Source organism: Carcharodon carcharias, chromosome 11, assembly GCF_017639515.1.
Source record: "Carcharodon carcharias isolate sCarCar2 chromosome 11, sCarCar2.pri, whole genome shotgun sequence".
Lineage (NCBI taxonomy): Eukaryota > Metazoa > Chordata > Chondrichthyes > Lamniformes > Lamnidae > Carcharodon > Carcharodon carcharias.
The window spans coordinates 162,482,526-162,505,269 of NC_054477.1; the positions used below are offsets into that span (position 1 = coordinate 162,482,526).

General features: G+C 45.5%; 1 protein-coding gene across 2 annotated transcripts in view; it reads left to right on the forward strand.

The window, feature by feature from the left end:
- The window catches only part of si:ch211-214p13.8 (B- and T-lymphocyte attenuator), a 52,937-nt gene that overhangs the window by 13,190 nt on the left and 17,003 nt on the right, over positions 1 to 22,744 (forward strand). Inside the window, exons 2-6 of one of the 2 annotated variants that reach the window (XM_041199542.1) lie at positions 10,904 to 11,271; positions 14,550 to 14,870; positions 17,780 to 17,815; positions 21,839 to 21,982; positions 22,096 to 22,148. In XM_041199542.1, the coding sequence (XP_041055476.1) occupies positions 14,591 to 14,870; positions 17,780 to 17,815; positions 21,839 to 21,982; positions 22,096 to 22,148 (513 nt within the window). In that variant the 5' untranslated portion in view covers positions 10,904 to 11,271; positions 14,550 to 14,590. The remainder of the gene's footprint in view (positions 1 to 10,903; positions 11,272 to 14,549; positions 14,871 to 17,779; positions 17,816 to 21,838; positions 21,983 to 22,095; positions 22,149 to 22,744) is intronic. The other variant, XM_041199541.1, reaches the window with a different exon arrangement.

The window sequence follows — 22,744 nt, forward strand, 5'->3', positions numbered from 1 at the left end:
CTCTGACAGTGTGGCACTCCCTCAGTACTGACCCTCTGACGGTGCGGCGCTCCCTCAGTACTGAACCTCCGACAGTGCAGCACTCCCTCAGTACTGACCCTCTGACAGTGCAGCACTCCCTCAGTACTGACCCTATGACAATGTAGCACTCCCTCAGTATTGAACCCCTGACAGTGCAGCACTCCCTCAGTACTGAGCCTCCGACAGCACGGTGTTCCCTCAGTACTGACCCTCCAACAGTGCAGCGCTCCCTCCGTACTGACCCTTCGACAGTGCGGCGCTCCCTCAGTACTGACCCTCTGACAGTGCAGCACTCCCTCAGTACTGACCCTCTGACAGTGCAGCACTCTCTCAGTACTGACCCTCTGACAGTGCAGCACTCCCTCAGTACTGACCCTTCGACAGTGCGGCGCTCCCTCAGTACTGACCCTCTGACAGTGTGGCACTCCCTCAGTACTGACCCTCTGACGGTGCGGCGCTCCCTCAGTACTGACCCTCCGACAGTGCAGCACTCCCTCAGTACTGACCCTCTGACAGTGCAGCACTCCCTCAGTACTGAGCCTCCGACAGCACGGTGTTCCCTCAGTACTGACCCTCCAACAGTGCAGCGCTCCCTCCGTACTGACCCTCCGACAGTGCGGCGCTCCCTCAGTACTGACCCTCTGACAGTGCAACACTCCCTCAGTATTGACCCTCTGACAGTGCAGCACAACCTCAGTACTGACCGTCTGACAGTGCAACACTCCCTCAGTACTGACCCTCTGACAGTGCAGCATTCCCTCAGTACTGAACCTCCGACAGTGCAGCACTCCCTCAGTCCTGACCCTCTGACAGTGCAGCGCTCCCTCAGTACTGACCCTCAAACAGTGCGGCGCTCCCTCACTAATGACCCTCTGGCAGTGCAGCACTCCCTCCGTACTGACTCTCTGACAGTGCAGCACTCCCTCCGTACTGACCCTCTGACAGTGCGGCACTCCCTCAGTACTGACCTTCCGACGGTGCGGCTCTCCCTCAGTGCTGACCCTCTGACAGTGCAGCACTCCCTCAGTACTGAACCTCCGACAGTGCAGCACTCCCTCAGTACCGCCCATCTGACAGTGCAGCATTCCCTCAGTACTGACCCTCTGACAGTGTGGCACTCCCTCAGTACTGACCCTCTGACGGTGCGGCGCTCCCTCAGTACTGACCCTCCGACAGTACGGCACTCCCTCAGTACCGCCCATCTGACAGTGCAGCACTCCCTCAGTACTGACCCTCCGACAGTGCAGTACTCCCTCAGTACTGACCCTCTGACGGTGCGGCACTCCCTCAGTACTGACCCTCTGACAGTACGGCACTCCCTCAGTACCGCCCATCTGACAGTGCAGCACTCCCTCAGTACTGACCCTCTGACCGTGTGGCACTCCCTCAGTACTGACCCTCTGACAGTGCGGCGCTCCCTCACTACTGACCCTCTGACAGTGCAGCACTCCCTCAGTACTGACCCTCTGACAGTGCAGCACTCCCTCAGTACTGACCCTCTGACAGTGCAGCACTCCCTCAGTACTGACCCTCTGACAGTGCAGCGCTCCCTCAGTACTGACCCTCTGACAGTGCAGCACTCTCTCAGTACTGACCCTCTGACAGTGCAGCACTCTCTCAGTACTGACCCTCTGACAGTGCAGCACTCCCTCAGTACTGACTCTCCGACGGTGCAGAGCTCCCTCAGTACTGACCCTCTGACAGTGCAGCACTCCCTCAGTACTGACCCTCTGACAGTGCAGCACTCCCTCAGTACTGACCCTCTGACAGTGCAGCACTCCCTCAGTACTGACCCTCTGACAGTGCAGCACTCCCTCAGTACTGACCCTCTGACAGTGCAGCACTCTCTCAGTACTGACCCTCTGACAGTGCAGCACTCTCTCAGTACTGACCCTCTGACAGTGCAGCACTCCCTCAGTACTGACCCTCTGACAGTGCGGCGCTCCCTCAGTCCCGACCCTCTGACAGTGCAGCACTCCCTCAGTACTGACCCTCCGACTGGGCAATGCTGCCTTCATATAATAATCTCCTGCCAGTGCTCAGGGTGAAATAAAGCCCCACAGAGTATCCTCACAATTGGCCATGGATCACAAACAGAGTATTTGCAATTTGAAGTGTTATTTTATGTAAGAAAGATTGACAGGGGGACCACCAGGTGGCAGATTCACCCCGTCAGCCTCTATTTTTGTACCATTAGTAAATATTGACAAGAGTTTGTGAATTAACTGGCTCTCACAGTGGGATCTTAGTTTTATTTTAAACCTGCTGCTTATTGTACACACCCTGTAGTTAAATCCAGTGAAAATCATGACTCCCCCACAAAGTGTGAACAATAGATTGAGTGTCTTACCGCATCGTTGAACCTTTTGACTTCAGCTACAAGCACAATGTAGCATGAGATTGTTAGCAGGAAGAACCTATATCTCTAATTTAGAAAGGTAACCTTTTTTATTTGTCCAGGTTTCCTGCTGAATACCACTGTGTACTTAGGGGTGTTGGCTTAGAGCCCATTCATTAACAACCACACAGAAATCCAGTTGATGTGGAGAGACTGTAGAAGCTGGGATCGTTCTCCTTAAAGCAGAGGAGCTCAAGAGGAGGTTTAATAGAGGCGTTCAAAAATCCCAAAGAGTTTCGATAAATAAATGGGAAGAAATTGTTTCCACTGGCAAAAGGGTTGGTAAGCAGAGAGACACAGATTTAGACTAATTGGCAAAAAAAAAACCAGAGGTGAGATGAAGAGAATTATTTTTATAAAGCCAGTTGTTGTGATCTGAAATGCACTGCCTGAAAGGGCAGTTGAAGCAGGTATAATAATAAATAACTTTTAAAAGAGAATTGGGTAACATTTTGCAGGGTAATGGAGGAACAGCAGAGAATTGGGACTAAGATAGCTCTTTCAAAGAGCTAGCACTGACACGGTGAACAGCACCTTTTGTGCTGTATCCTTTTAGAATGCTATGTAATGATGGACAGTAGACTAGATGTTCCATCCAAGCTTGCCTCTTGTTTGCAAGGTACCGCAGCTTGATTCACAACTTCCTAGACAAATTAGCATAGGTGACCTCCTGGGGTAGAATCATAGAATCGTACAGAGCACAGAAGGAGGCCATTCCACCCATCAGGCCCCAGGCCGGCTCTTGGAAAGAGCTGTCCCACTCCTGCTCTCTTTACATTAGCCCTGCAAATATCTCCTTTTCAAGTATATTTGAAGTTTATTGTAAAACCTGCCCCTGCCAGCCTTTTCAGACAGTGCCTTCCAGGAACAATAAGTGACTGTAATTACTAAGACAATGATGTAGTGCTTCTTTCTGTGATGTCACAGATGCGGCTGCTTAAGTCTGGGTTGGCCTCTGTAAACAATCTAATATAATAGAGGTCTGTTTGATGGATGATTATAAACAGATACCTTCAAGATATCTGACCACATAACACCATGTAACATGTGGGGGACTTGCCATGAGTCATGAATCTAAAGTATCTGGTCAACTATATAATCTGTTGAAATGCGGTCACCCACTTGGACCCTGTGGTATTCTATTTATACAATGAGTGAGGCATTGATACTTAATTTAGAATTTAAGTGCTTGTTTTAGGAAAGAAAAGTGTTTTCATTGAATAGAGCGAGTATTGACACCCCAGTCCCAGGTAATGAGTTGGGAGCTGGGCAGGCCTCAACATTAAAGAGAGTCCAGTTTACAGAAATAAAAACATACAGTCCAGGAAATAAACAACAGGGCAGGCAGCAGCTGTGGGCAGTGAGAGAGAGAGAGTTAACCTTTCAGGTCAATGACATTTCATCAGAGCTAATTACCTCCCAGGAGACTCCAAACTCACTCCGCTAGCAAAAAAACAAACTGAGCTTGTATTTCTATAGGGCTTTCTGGACTCAGAGAGTTCCTAAAGCACTCTACAGCCAGTAAGTGCTTTTTGAAATGTAGTCACTGTGTGATGTAGGAAATGCAGTAGCCAATTTGTACACAGCAAGATCCCACAAACAGCAATCAAATAAATGACCAGCTAATTTGCTTAAGTAATGTTGATAAGGGATAAATATTGGCCAGGACACTGGGGAGAACTCCTCTACTCTCCTTCTGCCAAGGCATCCTTTACATTCACCTGAGAGGGTAGGCAGGGCCCTAGTTTAACATCTTATTCGAAAGCCAGCACCTCCAACAGTGCAGGACCCCCTCAGCGCTGGTATCGTGGTGGCAAAAGCTGAAACCATTCAAAGTAGATTTGCCATCCCTCTAGAGTTGGCCAGGAGTCTCCATGAGTTGAAGATTAATCTCTATGACACTGCTGGGAGCAAAACCCAGGGGGAAAATCATAGGTGGAGGCATCTGAAAAAAAACTTTCCTTTTTCCATTATGAACACTTTTGTTTATTATAACAATATCGAAGGTGAGAAAGCTTGGTTTGGGTGTTTGGAGATTTTCGATAGTCAGCTTCCTGTTGGCATGGATACCAGAAGAATGGAACTGCTGGGCGACCAATGGTCAGAGCATTGTGTGGGGGGGGCGCGCGCAGGGGGGTGCAGCTGAAGGAGGAGGTCATGTGATAAAAATTCTGGGAATACATGTGACCATGGTTGGCAACGCCTAATCCAAAAACATACAGCGTAGAACAGTTTCACAAAATAGAGAACTTTGCACATCTCGATTCTGGATTTGTGTGATGCATTTTCTTTGTTCCTCACTGACAGAGGAACTGTGAGGTGTACGTGGTCACAGTTGACCAGGTGAGGGGCTGGTTACTCTGATCGTACAGTAATTTCAGCACCAATTATGAATGACATGAAAGCAATTGGAGAGGAAGTCTGACTATAAGGCAGAGGCATTGTAGAACGTTGCTACAAACCTGTCAGTATTGCCTGGTGAAACACTTTGCAGAGAGTTAATCTCATTACAAACTCCTCTAAGAATGCCATCAAGTCAGACTGTCCCATCTATAAAAGGACAGTGTGTGTGCAGCCCATCACCCTATTAAAGAAAGAGAGGTCAATGAGCCAATATTACAGCACATTATTCCCAGCAAGCAGAGGAACTGTGAGGTGTACGTGGTCACAGTTGGACCAGGTGAAGGGCTGGTTGCTCTGATCCTACAGTAATAGGAGACATGACCTCTCAGGTAGTGATCAGGAGGTAGTTTTAACAGGCTGTTGAACTGTAAGATTGCCTGGAAAAAAAACAAGGAAAGAAAGATTTTTATTTATACAGCATAGCTTTGCTTCCTAACTGCTGTTTGTGGGGCCTTTTTCTGTGTTCAAATTCAGCCACATATCCTGCATTACAACAGTGACTAGAATTCAAAATGTCTTCATTGGTTGCAAAGCACTTTGGGATGTCCTGAGATCAGAAAAGGTGCTATAGAAATGCAAGTCTTATCATCATTGGCTGTCGCGCTCTGGTCCAGGCAAGAAAAATCTGGTCATCTGACCAATTTCAATTACACTTTTCCAATCTTGGTATCTACTCTCTGGATAACTATGGAGTTCCTTGTTTATATTCCCAGCCACAGAGATATCTCTTTTCACTGTTGGTTTGGTTTAAATTAAAAGAAAATAATTCAGCAAAATTATTTCAGTGAAAGTAGTCGAATATTGGAACTTGCACCACCCAATACCCAAGTGCAACATTAAAAACAGGAGGAGGCCATTCAGCCCCTCAAGCCTGTTCCATCATTCCATTAGAACATGGCTGATCTGTATCCTAACTGCATTCACCCATCTTGGTTCCGTAACCCTTAATCCCCTTAACCCAACAAAAATCTATCAATCTCAGTTCCAACATTTTCCATTGATCCCCACCCTTAGAGACAGTTCCAGATTCCACTCCCCTTTGTGTGAAGCAGTGCTTCCTGACATCACCCCTGAACTGCCTGGCTTGAATATTATGATTAGGTTCCCTCGTTCTGGACTCCTTCCACCAGAGGGGTCCGAGTTCCTTGATATCCTTAATTTACTCAGGATGGCATTGTTTTAGTTTCACAGTGTCACTCATCACAGTTACACACGAAGCATGTTCAGGGATTGACTGTGAAGGAGCAGTGACTTAGGAGAGACACTCTCCCCCAGCCTGTCTATCTTTCTTTACTGTGGCATGTGGAGCAGCTACTAGATGATGAGACTGACCCTATAAGGCTTGGACTGGTGTTATACAACAATGGCCAGAGAGAGCCATTAAGAACGGATGAAATACTTGCATTTATATGCTGCCTTGTACAACCTCAGGGTGTCCTCAAGCACTTTACAACCAATGAAATACTTTTGAACCGCAGTCACTGTTGCAATGGAGGAAAAGCAAGTCAATTTGTGCACAGCAAGCTCCCACAATCAGCGATAATAACCAGATAACCTGTTCGTTAAAAGAGACGTTGGTTAAGGAATAAATATTGGCCAGCACATCAGGGAAAATTCCACTGCTCTCCTTCAAAATAGTTGTCATGGGATCTTTTAGATCCACCTGAGGGGGCAGATGAGGCCTCAGTTTAACAATTCATCTGAAAGACAGCACCTCTAACAGTGCAGCACTCCCTCAGTACTGACCTTCTGACAGTGCAGCACTCCCTTAGTACTGACCCTCTGACAGTGCAGCACTCCCTCAGTACTGACCCTCTGACAGTGCAGCACTCCCTCAGTACTGACCCTCCGACAGGGCAGCACTACCTCAGTACTGACCCTCTGACAGTGCAGCACTCCCTCAGTACTGACCCTCCGACAGTGCGGCACTCCCTCAGTGCTGACCCTCTGACAGTGCAGCACTCCCTCAGTACTGACCCTCCGACAGGGCAGCACTACCTCAGTACTGACCCTCTGACAGTGCAGCACTCCCTCAGTACTGACCCTCCGACAGTGCGGCACTCCCTCAGTGCTGACCCTCTGACAGTGCAGCACTCCCTCAGTACTGACTCTCCGACAGTGCAGCAATCCCTCAGTAATCACCCTCTGACAGTGCAGCACTCCCTCAGTACTGACCCTCTGACAGTGCAGCACTCCCTCAGTACTGACCATCTGACAGTGCAGCGCTCCTCAGTACTGACCCTCCGACAGTGCAGCACTCCCTCTGTGCTGACCATCTGACAGTGCAGCGCTCCTCAATACTGACCCTCTGACAGTGCAGCACTCCCTCAGTACTGACCCTCTGACAGTGCAGCACTCCCTCAGTACTGACCCTCCGACAGGGCAGCACTCCCTCAGTACTGATCCTCCGACAGGGCAGCGCTCCCTCAGTACTGACCCTCTGACAGTGCAGCACTCCCTCAGTACTGACTCTCCGACAGTGCAGCACTCCCTCAGTACTGACACTCCGACAGTGCAGCACTCCCTCAGTACTGACCCTCTGACAGTGCAGTGCTCCCTCAGTACTGACCCTCTGACAGTGCAGCACTCCCTCAGTACTGACCCTCTGACAGTGCAGCACTCCCTCAGTACTGATACTCTGACAGTGCAGCAATCCCTCAGTAATCACCCTCTGACAGTGCAGCACTCCCTCAGTACTGACCCTCTGACAGTGCAGTGCTCCCTCAGTACTGACCCTCTGACAGTGCAGCACTCCCTCAGTAAACACCCTCTGACAGTGCAGCACTCCCGCAGTACTGACCCTCTGACAGTACAGTGCTCCCTCAGTACTGACCCTCTGACAGTGCAGCACTCCCTCAGTACTGACCCTCTGACAGTGCAGCACTCCCTCAGTACTGACCCTCTGACAGTGCAGCACTCCCTCAGTACTGACCCTCTGACAGTGCAGCACTCCCTCAGTACTGACCCTCTGACAGTGCAGCACTCCCTCAGTACTGACCCTCTGACAGTGCAGCACTCCCTCAGTACTGACCCTCTGACAGTGCAGCACTCCCTCAGTACTGACCATCTGACAGTGCAGCACTCCCTCGGTACTGACCCTCCGACAGTGCAGCACTCCCTCAGTACTGACCCTCTGACAGTGCAGCACTCCCTTAGTACTGATCCTCCGACAGTGCAGCACTCCTTCAGTACTGACCCTCTGACAGTGCAGCACTCCCTCAGTACTGACCCTCTGACAGTGCAGCACTCCCTCAGTATGACCCACCGACAGTGCAGCACTCCCTCGGTACTGACCTTCTGACAATGCAGCACTCCCTCAGTACTGACCCTCCAACTGTGCAGTACTTCATCAGTACTGGCCCTCCAACAGATTATTGGCTTAAAACGCTGGTGATGGGCTATTATAACACACAGAGGCAAGTGTGACTGAGAGTCAGAGAGTGAGCCATTGCTGACACCTATATTGGAATAAACGTATCATTGTCCCAATACCTTTTCTGCTTCTGAAATGTGAGTCAATGCTCATTCGTCTCACTCTAACCTCACCACAATCTTGTATTGAACTTCTGCTTCACTCAATCCACATTATATTATCGGCCCAAGTGCGATATTTGTTAATGGGACAGAAATAATCCAATTTGGGAAGTCAACAACAATGATTTGCATTTATATAGCACCTTTAACAAATCAAAATGGCACAAAATGCCTCACAGAAGTGATTATCAAACAAAATTTGACATTGAGCCACAGAAGGAGACAGGTGGCCAAAAACGTGATCAAAGAGGTAGATTTTTAGGAGCCTCTGAAAGGAGGAGGGATGTGGAGGGGTTTAAAGACAGAATTCCAGAATTTAGGATCCAGGCAACTGAAGCACATCGCCAATGGTGGAGTGATTAAAGTTGGAGAATTACAAGAGATCACAACAGGAGGATCGTAGAGATCTCGGAGGGTTGTGGGCTGGAGGAGATTATGGAGACAGGGAGGGACAAGATCATGGAGGGATTTGAAAACAAGGATGAGTATTTTGAAATCAATATATGCTTATGGGTGGAGAACATACTATAGAATTAATTCTTACAATGAATGATGGGAAACCATGGACTGTGCACCTGCTATTGCACCCAGTGTTGGATGTGTCTCTTGGTAAAATGTACCCCTTGGTTTAATCTTTTGTACGCAGTCACTAAATGTTTAACCATGTATATATTTCTCACTCAGATATACAGACGTCATACAGCGTATGATTGTTTTTTATTCATTCGTGGGATGTGGAGCTCTTGAGCAAGACCAGCATTTATTGTCCATCCCTTTTGCCATTGAAATCACCCACTCTCAAATTGCTTCAATCTGTGTGGTGAAGGTATTCCCACAGTATCAGGGTGGCATTTTGACCCAGTGACAGTGAAGGAATGGCGATATATTTCCAAGTCAGGATGGTGTGTAGCTTAGAGGGGAAGTTGCAGGTGCCCTTGGCTTTCTAGATGGTAGATGTCATGGGTTTGGAAGGCGCTGTCAAAGGAGCCTTGGTGAATTGCTGCCGTGCATCTTGTAGATGGTACATACTGCTGCTACTGTGCGTCAGTGGTGGAAGGGTGAACGTATAAGGGGGTAGATAGGGTGTTGTTCAAGTGGGCTGCTTTGTCCTGAATGTTGTCAAGCTTATTGAGTGTTGTGGGAGCTGCACTCATCCAGACAAGTGGGGAGTATTCCATCACACTCCTGACTTGTGCCTTGTAGATGGTGGACAGGCTTTGGGGAGTCTGGAGGTGAGTTACTCTCTGCAGAATTCTTAACATCTGACCTGCTCTTGTAGCCACAGTATTTATATGGCTGGCCCGGTTAATGTTCCAATCATTGGACATCAAGTCCTCCATTAACATTAGTAATTTCAGATACCATTTTGTAACATGGAGTGAAGTAAACAGTCTATTTAGAAAAAAAGGCTTATATTAGGAATGTAGAAATCATGAGCTAAAATCTCAGCAGGGCAGACTGTTGAACCAAATTCAATGAATCTTATCATCTGTGGGTTTGCTCCTTGGTAGAAAAGCCTGAGCACTTTTGGATGGATGTGTGTATCTTTGGGTTGCCAACTCTCGTGGGCTGGAGTCTCCAGAAGCTAAAGACTAATCTCTAGGATACAGCTGAGAACAAATCCAGGGGAAAAATATCATTGGGCAATAAAAACAATTATGTCTTTTTCCTTTGAGTGTTTTCCTATGCTAAGGTAAAGACATATTGAGTTGGAGAGAAGAGACAATTTTGAATGACAGTCAAGAATTATGCAATTGGTTAATGTCGTGCTCTCTTGCAGTCTGCTGCCACGATATATGTTGAGGGTCTCGATGTAGACCTCTAGGGATTGGTCCCTGTGCTGTCTATGCTAAGCAAGATATTGAGAATGACAAGGGCTCTGGTCGAATGTAATTACATGGGCCAGGATTTTATGGCCCCTCCTGCCCGGTGGAATATTACTGTCTTGCCAAACTGAATGGAGATGTAAATGGCTCACTGCATCCGCTGGGGACAGACACGTAAAATCCTGGCTATGAAATTTATTACCAGCAACAACTATATACAGCTCTGCACAGGCCTTGTCTAGCCTGGATCCTAACAGTTACATAGTTTGATTACTTGACTCAATGCCTGACTCATAAGGTACACATGAAATCTTACTGATACAGAGGCACAGACAGTAGTGAACATCTCTCATGGAGATTGTACCTCTTATCCCCCAGCCTTGCACACAGTGGTGTCATAGTGATGTTACTATGCAGCTTCTTAAAGGTACATTGGCATGCATAGAGTATCGCGACAATTAACAGAGAATCTGCTTTGTATCCAGTTGGCCATGGGAAGGTGGGACACCATGAGGATGAAAAGATTGGGCAGCCAATGACTGGGGGATGCGAGGTCATGTGATAACATCTTCAGCATTGTGTCAATCCAGAGTTGGGAATTTTGGTGTGTTTGTTGTGTGTTCCTTGTCCAATACAAATGCAGCTCACTCACAGCAGATGTATCTACTTGTCTTCTTTCTCCCTCTCTCTACTTACTGTGTTTTATGACTTTTACTTTCAGAAATCCATTTTCTTTTGCCTGAATGCATGCAAAAGATAAAAGTTAGCGAGATTATGAAGGATGTAAAATGCTTGCAGAACAATTACAGAGCTGCAGTTGTGCGAGGGTATGCGAGAGTTTGTGAGCAGCAGAATGGAAACAATAGATGGAAGACTAAGCAAAGAATTGTGGTGGTGAAACCTCTGTTGATAGGACATTGTTGTTGGGTGGTTTCAGAGCAAGCCCATGAACATCATCTTCCCACATCCTGTTCAAATTCAGTAAAGAAAGACAAGTTAAAGGGCACAACTTTCAACTTGTGCATTTGGAAAATACATCTCACAGCTTGAGGCTTGGAAGTCAAAGTAAAAAGAAAAATAATTTCTAAGGTGATTGTTTCTTGCATTTATGGATCTGTTTCTGTAAAGAAATGGAATAATATTTGTTTTAAAGATGCAAAACCTCAATTTATGATATTATGCAGTGCTCAATATAATTATGAATCACGAAAGGTTAGTATGCAGGTACAGCAGTTAATTAGGAAAACTAATAGAATGGTATCATTTACTGCGAGAGGAATTGAATACAAGAGTAGGGAGGTTATGCTTCAGTTGGACAGGGCACTGGCGAGACAACATCTGGAGTACTGTGTTCAGCATTGATCTCCTTATTTAAGGAAAGATGTAAATGCATTAGAAACAGTTCAGGAAAGGTTTACTAGACTAATACCAGGATTGGGCAGGTTGTCTTATGAGGAAAGGTTGGGCAGACTAGGCTTGTATCCACTGGAGTTTAGAGGAGTGAGAGGCAACTTGATTAAACCCTTTAAGATCTTGAGGGGTCTTGACAGGGTGGATGTGGAGAGGATTTTTCCTCTTGTGGGAGAATCTAGAACTAGGGGTCACTGTTCAAAAATAAGGGGTCACTCATTTAAGACAGAGATGAGGAGAAACTTTTTCTCTCAGTGGGTCGTGAGTCTTTGGAACTCTCTTCCTCAAAAGGTGGTGGAAGCAGAGTCTTTGAATATTTTTAAGACAGAGGTGGATATATTCTTGATTAACAAGGGGGTGAAAGGTTATCGGGGATAAGCAGGAATGTGGGGTTGAGGTTAAAATCAGATCAGCCATGATCTTATTGAAAGGCGGAGCAGGCTTGAGGGACCAAGTGCTCCTAATTCGTATGTTTGTAACAAATTAATAACAAATTAACAGCCATTTATAAGTATGCATGTGATATTTGCACACTCACAGGAACTTATACATCTAAGCTCTGCAGTTTATTCAGCGTGACGGGCATAGAATGATACAGCGCAGAAGGAGGCCATTCAGCCCATTGTGCCTGTGCCAGCTCTTTGAAAGAGTTTTCCAATTAGTCCCACTCCTCCTGCACTTTCCTTATAGCCTTGCAAATTGTTCCCCCTTCAAGTATTCATTCAACTCCCTTTTGAAAACTATAACGCAGCAACACATCAGTCAGGTTGACAGTATAGTAATTTTTAGCACACTCTTCTATAGCCAATCAGAACTCAGACATAGAGCCCATCCCTATTGATGTGCAAGTGTTGATTTATAACAACAATAAAACTGGCCATTTATGTAGCACCTTAAATGAAATAAAACACCCACTTCATAGGAACAATTGGCAAACAAAATTTAACTCTTAACCACACATGGAGATATTAGGAGAAGTGACCAAAAGGTTGGTCAAACAGGTAGGTCTTAAAGTGTGTCTTAAAGGAGTAGAGACAGAATGGTTTGGGGAGAGAATCCCAGAGTTTAGGGCACAGTCATTGATGATTAAAATTGGGGATACATGAGAAGCTGAAATTGGAGAAGCGCAGAGACCTCGGAGGGTTGTGGAGCTGGAGGAGACTATAGAGACAGGAAGGGGCAAGGCCACAGAGGGAGTTGAAAATAAGGTTGAACATTTTAAAATAAAAGTTGAATTTCTTCTGGCAGATGCGGTTTGACAATAAGGCTACATTTGTGCCTTCATATTTCAAATATGAGCCTGTGTGCCATGTCACTCGCTCTTGTTTCAGCTGTTTCTGTCACTGACCCCAGATCACTTCATTGGCAGCCACACCCAGTCCACCACACTGCATGCCCCCCCCCCCACCCACCCACCGCCCCCCACAGCACCTACCATCTCTGGTAACCTAAACTCTTCATCATGAACAGTTCCCACAGGAGATTGCACACCATTCTTATAACCGTTAAACTGCTTGTCATCTAATAATGGCCAATCCCACTCCTTGACGAACTTCACCACTGATCTTTCTAATTACATTATCTGCTTGATGAGACCGTTGACCAACAAGTAGAGAACAGGCCACCTGAAGGCAACAGGAGCAGGAGGAGGCTATTGAGCCCCTCGAGCCTGTTCTGCTATTTAATTAGACCATGGCTCATCTGCACCCAAACTCCCGAAACAAGCCTTTGCTCTGTAACCTTAAACAACCAAAATATTTGAACCTTAACTAAAATATAGATAGAAATGGAGCTCAGTTCCGATGTTCTCTGAAGGAATAAAATATGTGAATTATTTTATATGCAAAATATAGCAGAATTGTATTCAGAGGAAAGCAGGAGACCTGAAATGATTAAAGTGTTTGAAAGAAGGAAAGGTGTTCATTGTAAACGCATTGCTGTAAGGTGAAGAGGTTTGCTTGTGGTGTACTTCACTGTTGCAGGTGTTGCTAACCACAGAACAGTGATCGATGCAGAGCAGCAAGTTTACTTCTGCAAGGTTTTAGAGAGGGTGCAGAGGAGATTTGCCAGAATGGGACCAAGGCTGAGGGACTTCAGTTAATGTGGAGAGACTGGAGAAGCTGGGATTCTTCTCCTTAGAGCAGAGAAGGTTAAGGGGGAGATTTAACGGAGGTGTTCAAACTCATTAAAAGGTTTGAGAGGGTAAATATTGAGAAACTGTTTTCAGTGGCCAGAGGGTCAGTAATCAGGGGGACACAGATTTAGTGTAGTTGGCAATAGAGCCAGAGGGGAAATGAGGAGGTTTTATTTTGACACTGCAATGTTGTGACCTGGAAAGGATGGTGTATACAGATTCTGTCATTATTTTCAAAATGGAATTGGAATAAAGATTCAAAATGGAAAAAAAATTCTCAGGGCTGTGGAAAAGAGCAGAGGGAGTGGGACTAATTGGATAGCTCTTTAAAAGAGCCAGCACACGAACAATGGGCTATGTCTCTATGATTCTCTGAAAAGCTAACATTAATAGCAGAGGAAGCAGAGTCAAAGGTTGTTATCACAGAACTGAAGGGGATCATGCTTATTGTGTTCCATCACTTCCGCTTTTGAGCTGCCTGGCAGAGACACTCTCCCATATCAATTCCCTGGACACTATCCGGTATCCAATCCCAGGACACTTCCCCCTATGCAGATATAATATATCCTATCTTAGAGAGATAGAAGATAAAGATCTACTCCTGACTACAGCAGTCACCGTGAATAGCAGGGAAATTGTGTTGACTCCAATAGCCCTGCTTTGGAATGAGTGTGTGTTTCCCACATTCCATATTGGATGTTTTTTTAGAGCAGGAAAACAGGAATGGTGAATCTTGTGGCGGGGCGGGGGGTGGGGGGGCATTGTTTACAAAGTCCTCTGTGGGAAGATGACTTTGGAAAATATCTGAACTTTTCTTTTACAGGAAGTTACTCATGTCCATTGAGGGTGGGAAATCCCAGACTGATGCTTACTTATTCAGTTGGAGACAGTCTGACGTTGAATTGTACAATATGGCATTGTACTGGACGACCTGAGATACACTGGTGCAAAATCATTTCAGATAAGTGTCTGCCACTGAGTGAAGCAAACACAAAGCGGACAACTCCCAATGACACAAATAATAAAACCGTTGTAGTCTACACAATCTCTTCTGTTAACCTGACGGACAGTGGCATCTACCAATGCCACGCCACAGAGATGACTGTAAGTTCAAAAGGAAACTCCATCACTGTGAATGTGTTCGGTAAGTGCTGAGATTTTTTACGGATGAGAATATTCATCAGCTGAAACAATTAAAAAGAAAAATAATTTCTCAACCTGTTTCTTGAATGTTGCCTGGGAATTCTCTGAGGCTGAACTAGACTATTTGAAATCTTGCCGTTTGTGGGATCCAAAATTCATGCAGAACTGAGTTTCTGACCCAATATCCTCTCCATCATAAAGAACACTTGTATAACATCCTCTATCCCTGCTCCTGCCTCAGCTCATCGGCTGCTGAAAGCCTCACCTGTGCCTTCATTACCCCCAGATTCGACTAATCCAACGCAGTCCTGACCTGCCTCCCATCTTTCACCTGCCGTAAACCAGAGGTCATCCAAAATGGTGCTATCTGTACCCTAACTCAGCCCATCCTGTTCACCCATCACCCTGTTCTCACTGACCTACATTGGCTCCCAGTGCAGGATTTTAAAATTCTCCCATTCTTGTTTTCAAATCCCTCCATGGCCTCACTCCTCCCTACCTCTGGCACCTCCTCCAACCCTGCAACGGTCCAAGATTTCCTCATTCCTTCAAATCTGGCTCCTTGCGCATCCCCGATTTTCATTTTTCCACCGTTGGTGGCTGTATATTCCCTCCCTAAACCTCTCCTCCTCCCTACATTCACTCTCGGCCTTGAAGACGCTCCTTAAAACTTACCTCTGTGGCCAAGCTTTCATGTTTTATGTTCAATGTAAAATTTTATCTCATTGACACTCTGCTGAAGCACCTTAGGATGCTTCACTATGTTAAAGATGCTCTTTCAATGAAAATTATTGTAGGTGTTGCCTGAGACATATTTTGGTGTAACTATTATCAGCCAATTTTTCTTCTGATTTAAGCTCGCGGTTTATTCTTATTATTATAGAATTTAACAGTGCAGAAAGAGTTGTTGATATTTTGCTCTACCCTGTCTCGCTGAAGTTTCTTTAAGATTATTGGTTTCTCCTTCAGCTTTTGTTCTGAGTTTTTTTTTCCTTTACCCCACTTGCCAAATTGCGTTTAGCAAGATCCCACAAACAGCAATGTAGTAATGGCCAGTTGGTAATGTTAATGGTAATGTTGGTTGATGGATAAATTTTGAGCAGGACAAGAGGGAAAACTCCTCTGCTCTTCTTTGAAATAATGTCCACAGAATCTTTTACATCCACTAAGACAGTGCAGCACACCCTCAGTACTGACCCTCTGACAGTGTGGCACTCCTTCAGTGCTGACCCTCTGACAGTGTGGCACTCCCTCAGTACTGACCCACTGACAGTGCAGCACTCCCCCAGTACTGACCCTCTGACAGTGCAGCACTCCCTCAGTATTGACCCTCTGACAGTGCAGCACTCCCTCAGTACTGACCATCCAACAGTGCACAGCTCCCTCAGTAGTGACCTTCTGACAGTGCAGCACTCCCTCAGTACTGACCCTCTGACAGTGCAGCACTCCCTCAGTACTGACCCTCTTACAGTGCAGCACTCCCTCAGTACTGACCCTCTGACAGTGTGGCACTCCTTCAGTGCTGACCCTCTGACAGTGTGGCACTCCCTCAGTACTGACCCACTGACAGTGCAGCACTCCCCCAGTACTGACCCTCTGACAGTGCAGCACTCCCCCAGTACTGACCCTCTGACAGTGCAGCACTACCTCAGTACTGACCTTCTGACAGTGCAGCACTCCCTCAGTACTGACCATCCAACAGTGCACAGCTCCCTCAGTACTGACCTTCTGACAGTGCAGCACTCCCTCAGTACTGACCCTCTAACAGTGCAGCACACCCTCAGTATTGACCCTCTAACAGTGCAGCACTACCTCAGTACTGATCCTCCAACAGTGCAATGCTCCCTTGGTACTGACCACCTGACACTGCATAGCTCCCTCGGCACTGACCCTCTGACAATGCAGCACTCCCTCAGTACTAACCCTCCAACAGTGCCATGCTCCCTCAGTACTGACCCTCCAGCAGTGCAGCACTGCCTCTAACCTCCAATCCCTTTATTGTTACATCAGAATGGAATCTCTATATGACACTAAGATAGGTGATATCACAATGAGTATTACTCACATGATAACCAGGCACCTTTGCACAATATTAAAGCAACAATGGGCAAGGGTCCAGATTAATTCAGATTCTTAAAGGTTCTGATTTATCATCAACGGATCTCAAATTTGGGTCCTTGACTGCCAAAGTCTGTATCCATGTTCTTTAGTTCAGCCAAGACTTCTGGTAAAGAGGTGAGATCGGATTTTTTTCATTCATGGGATGTGGGCGTCGCTGGCTAGGCCAGCATTTATTGCCCATCCCTAATTGCCCTTGAGAAGGTGGTGGTGAGCTGCCTTCTTGAACCGCTGCAGTCCATGTGGTGTAGGTACACCCACAGTGCTGTTAGGGAGGGAGTTCCAGGATTTTGACCCAGGGACAGTGAAGGAACGGCGATATATTTCGAAGTCAGGATAGTGAGTGACTTGGAGGGGAACTTCCAGATGGTGGTGTTCCCATGTGTCTGCTCCCCTTGTCCCTCTAGATGGTAGTGGTCGTGGGTTTGGAAGGTGCTGCCTAAGGAGCCTTGGTGAGTTTCTGCAGTGCATCTTGCCGATGGTACACACTGCTGCTACTGTGCGTGGGTGGTGGAGATAGTGAAGGTATAAGGGAGTGGGTGGGTGCTAATGATACCTTAAAGCGAATTCAGAATCAACTCGTTCAGTTTATTTACATTTTTGGTCTTTCTTAACCCAGCTTAACTCCCAATTAACTCCAGGTATTGCTGGGCTGGACAAGAGTTATTTCTGGTGACTTGCTTGCCTGATTTTGTGCTCAGGTTGTCTGTGTAGAGTTAAAAATGCAACATTTAACCTATCCTGCCTATTTCAAGATAACCTTTTTGAATCTACATTTATTTGTCCCTCTAGAATCAAAAGGACACATTAGTGAGAACAACTCCACTGGTAAGTCCTAGGCTGCTTTTTTTAGTGGCAACATTGGAAGATAATTTTTATATGTGTTTTCACTTGACAACACAACCCCAGTGAGTTTACAGTAAAAGAAAGTGAATTGTTTACTCATTCAGAACATCTTCTAGTCATGTGTCGCTCGTTCTAAAAAATCAGGAGCCTCATGAAATGAGATTTCAATCAGTTTACAATGATTCCCATCTCAGTCAATACTCTCATCAACAGTCAAGGCTGTCTTCATTATTATTGGCTGGTTGTTCTGTTGCTTAGCAACCTGAGGACAGTAATCTAACATAAGCAGAAATGGCGGAATTCTTCTTTACTGCAAAGGGAATTGGAGTACAAAATGATCAATGTTGTGCTACAGTTTATACAAAGCTTTGATCAGGGTAGTAATCTTCCAAGAATCTTTACATTCTGGAAAAGTCCCAGAGGATTGGAAAACTGCCAACATAACACCCTTATTCAAAAAGGGAGGGAGACAAAAATAGGTAACTATAGGCCAGTTAGCTTAACATCGGTCATTGGGAAAATGTTGGAGTCTATTATAAAGGATGTAATAGCAGAGCATTTAGAAATGCAAAATATAATCAAGCAGAATCAGCATGGCTTCATGAAGGGGAATCATGCCTGACAAATTTATTAGAATTGTTTGAAGAGGTAGCAAACAGGATAGAAAAAGGGGAACCAGTAGATGTAATATATTTGGATTTCCAAAAGGCGTTCGATAAGGTACCACGCATAAGGCTCCTTAATATGATAAGAGCCGATGGTGTTGGTGCTGGATAGAGAATTGGCTAACTAATAGAAGACAGAGTTGGGATACAGGGGGCATTTTCAGGATGGCAGCCTGTAACTAGTGGAGTGCCACAGGAATCAGTGCTGGGGCCACAATTATTTATAATATATATTAATGACTTAGATGAGGGAAGTGAATGTACTATCGGCAAGTTTGCGGGTGACACAAAAGTAGATGGGATGGCAAGTAGTGAGGGTGACACAAGGAGTCTACAGAGGGATATAGACAGGTTAAGTGAGTGGGCAAAAACTTGGCAGTTGGAATATAACGTGAGAAAATGTGAGGTTATGCACTTTGGCAGGAAGAGTAGAGGGAGCTGAATATTATTTAAATGGGGAAAGACTGCAGAAATCTGCAGCACAGAGGGATTTGGGGGTCCTCGTGCATGAATCACAAAAAGCTAACATACAAGTTCAAAGCTAACATACAAGTTCAACAGGTAATAGGGAAGGCAAATGGAATTTTGGCCTTTATTTCAAGGGGAATGGAGTATAAAAATAAGTAAAACAAAAACAGAATTACCTAGAAAAACTCAGCAGGTCTGGCAGCATCGGCGGAGAAGAAAAGAGTTGACGTTTCGAGTCCTCATGACCCTTCAACAGAACTAAGTGAATCCAAGGAAGGGGTGAAATATAAGCTGGTTTAAGGTGTGTGGGGGGGGTGGGGTTTGGGTGGGGGGAGAGAAGTGGAGGGGGTTGGTGTAGTTGTAGGGACAAACAAGCAGTGATAGAAGCAGATCATCAAAAGATGTCACAGACAACAGAACAAAAGAAAACATAGGTGTTAAAGTTGGTGATATTATCTAAATGATAATATCCATTCTTAATTAGCACATTCGTTTAGATAATATCACCAACTTTAACACCTATGTGTTCTTTTGTTCTGTTGTCTGTGACATCTTTTGATGATCTGCTTCTATCACTGCTTGTTTGTCCCTACAACCACACCAACCCCCTCCACTTCCCTCCCCCCACCCAAACCTCCACCCCCCACCCCCCCCAACACCTTAAAGCAGCTTATATTTCACCCCTTCCTTGGATTCACTCAGTTCTATAGAACTATACAAGGCACTAGTTAGACCACACCTAGAATACTGTGAATAGTTTTGGTCCCCTTATCTAAGGAAAGATATACTGGCATTGGAGGCAGTCCAGAGAAGGTTCACTAGGTTGATCCTGGATATGGAGGGATTTTCTTATGAGGAGAGGTTGAGTAGGTTGGGCCTGTACTCATTGGAGTTTAGAAAAATGAGAGGCAACCTTATTGAAACATATAAATTCTTAGGGGGCTTGACAGGGTAGATGCTGAGAGGTTTTTTCCCCTTGTGGGAGAGTCTAGGACCAGAGGGCATAATCTCAGAGTAAGGTGTCACCCATTTAAAACAGAGATGAGGAGGAATTTCTTCTCTCAGAGGGTAGTGAATCTGTGGAATTCTTTACCGCAGAGGGCTGTAGAGGCTGGTTCATTAAGTATATTCAAGGCTGAGATAGACAGATTTTTAATCAGTAAGGGAATCAAGGATTATGGGGAAAATGCAGGAAAGTAGAGTTGAGGGTTATCAGATCAGCCATGATCGCACTGAATGGCAAAGCAGATTCGATGGGCTAAATAGCCTACTTCTGCTCCTACATCTTATGGTCTTAAGGTCTCACCCAGAGTAACTGTGTTCGGTTCTGGGCTCCCCACCTTTACTGGTCCTGGATGGGGTGCAGCACAGACTGGCCAGAATAACAACAGAGTTAAAAAGTTGCATAGGCTAAGGCTTGTACTCCCTCAGGTTTAGAAGATTAAGAGGGATCTAACTGAGGTGTTTAAGATGATTAAAGAACCTGATAGGGTCGATAGGGAGAAACTATTTCCTCTGGTGGGAGGAGTCCAGAACAAGGAGCCAGATCCTTAAAATTGGAGCCAGGCCGTTCAGGGGTGATGTCAGGAAGCACTTCTTCACATAATGGGGAGTGGAAATCTGGAACTCTCTCCGCCACAAAAAGCTGTTGAGGATGGAGGTCAACTGAAAATCTCAAAACTGAGTTTGAAAGATTTTTGTTTGTAAGGAGATTAAGGCTACAGAACCAAGGTGGGTAATTGGAGTTAAAATACAGATCAGCCATGATCTCATTGAATGGTGGGATAGGGTCAAGGGAGGGAGTGAATGGGAACCTCCTCTTCCTTTTCCTGTGTTTCTCTGGGACCTTAAAATTTATCAAAGGAAAGTGTGGGGAAATTTTTAGGGTAATGAATCCAAAAAGTTCTAGAAGGACAAGATCTCAGCTTTAGCGGAGCTAGCTCTGATGCTCCTTTGCAAGTTAACACTTCAGTATTCCCACACTTTGAAGTTCTGCAGTGAGGGAGCCTCAGATTAGATCCACTCCAATAGAGCCATATATAATGAATTTATAAAATAATACAGCTGCTATCTTCACAGGAAAGTTCCCTGCAACTTTCCTTGCTGTCGTGACCACTATGCTGTCCCAGGATTGAGTTAAAGCCCTGGAATTGCAGAGACTCTGCTCCTGGCATGGAGTCACACTCGCTGGGAGCATCAGTCAGAGAATCAGTGAAGAGCTCAGAACAGCTAGCTCACACTGCTCCTGTTTCTCTGGTCAGTACAATCAATAGGTCGCTGATTGATTGCTAATCAGGAACACTAACCTTCAGCTCCAATTGTTAATTCCAGTTTCTGATGCACTAAGCATCACATCGAGGCTGGTAAATTGCACAATGTACCCACCTACTATTTACTCTCACATTGCTTCTCCTCTCCATTCCCCTGGCTTCATTTACTCCATTTCTCTCACGTGGATTTTTAATGATCTAAACTGTGGCTCCTTGGGTGCACATAAAAGATCCCATGGCCGCTATTTTGAAGAAGAGCAGGGGAGTTCTCCCTGGTGCCTGGCCAATATTTAACCCTCAACCAAAACCTAAAAATAGATGACCCAGTCATTATCATATTGCAGGATTTTGCTGTGTGCTAACTGGCTGGCACGTTTCCCACACCTCAATAGTGACTTCATTTTAAAAGCCCTTAATTAGCTGTAAAGCACATCGAGGCGTCCTGAGGCTGTGAAATGGGTCATATCAATGCAAAGCATTATTTCCTGGTGACAAAGTATTAAAATGCTACTGGGGGTGAGGAGAGTGGGACAGCAAAGTGTATGTCTGCTCAACTGTACATAGCCCGTGAGCTATAAATACCGTACGTTTTGTGTTTACAGAGACTCCTACAAACTCCACAATGAAGACATCAGATCCTCTCAGTACTCCGATTTGGATATTTTACAGTATTATTGTCATAGGAATTTTGGGTACCGTCCTATTTCTTGTGCTGATCACATATTTCTGCATCAGAAACTTTAATGGTGAGCATTCCGGTACAGTCAGTATCGCTGCCATTTTCATTGAATAACAACTTTATTTTCAAATACACTTTTACTGCCGTTGACGCATAGCTGCCTTTTCATTATCTTTCTAGAACCTCAAGAAACAAGAGAACCCACTGACAACTGTCGAAGAAATGAAGGTCATGTGAGTCTGGACTTTTTTTATTATTTCAGGCACTTTACAGAGATAATGTAGAGCTGAAAGTCAAAGCAGTGCTTTTCTTCCTCCTCTGCTTAATTATGGAACCATACAACACAGAAAAAGGCCATTTTGCCCATTGTGCTGGCTCCATAAAGGAGCTATCCTCTTAGTCCCACTATCCCCCTCTTTCCCCAAAGCCCCCCAACCCTCCGAGATCTCTGGGCTCCTCCAATTCTAGCCTCTAGCTCACCTCGATTTTAAATAGTCCACCACTGGCAACCTTCAGCTGCCTGGGTCCTAAGCTCTGAAATTCACTCCCTAAACCTCTCCCTCTCTCTAACTCTCCTCCTTTAAGACACTCCTTAAAATCTACCTCTCCAGCCAAGCTTTTGGTCATCTGTCCTGATAGCCACTAACGTAGCTCAGTGCCAGATAGTCTGATAATGCTCCTGTGATGCACCTTTGGGACGTTTCTCCATGTGGGAGGTACTATATAAATGTAAGTTGTTGTTATAGCCCTCCAAAATTCTTCCCCTTTAAATATTCATCCAACTCTTTTTTAAACGTTATTATTGAATCTGCTTCTACCATCCTCTCAA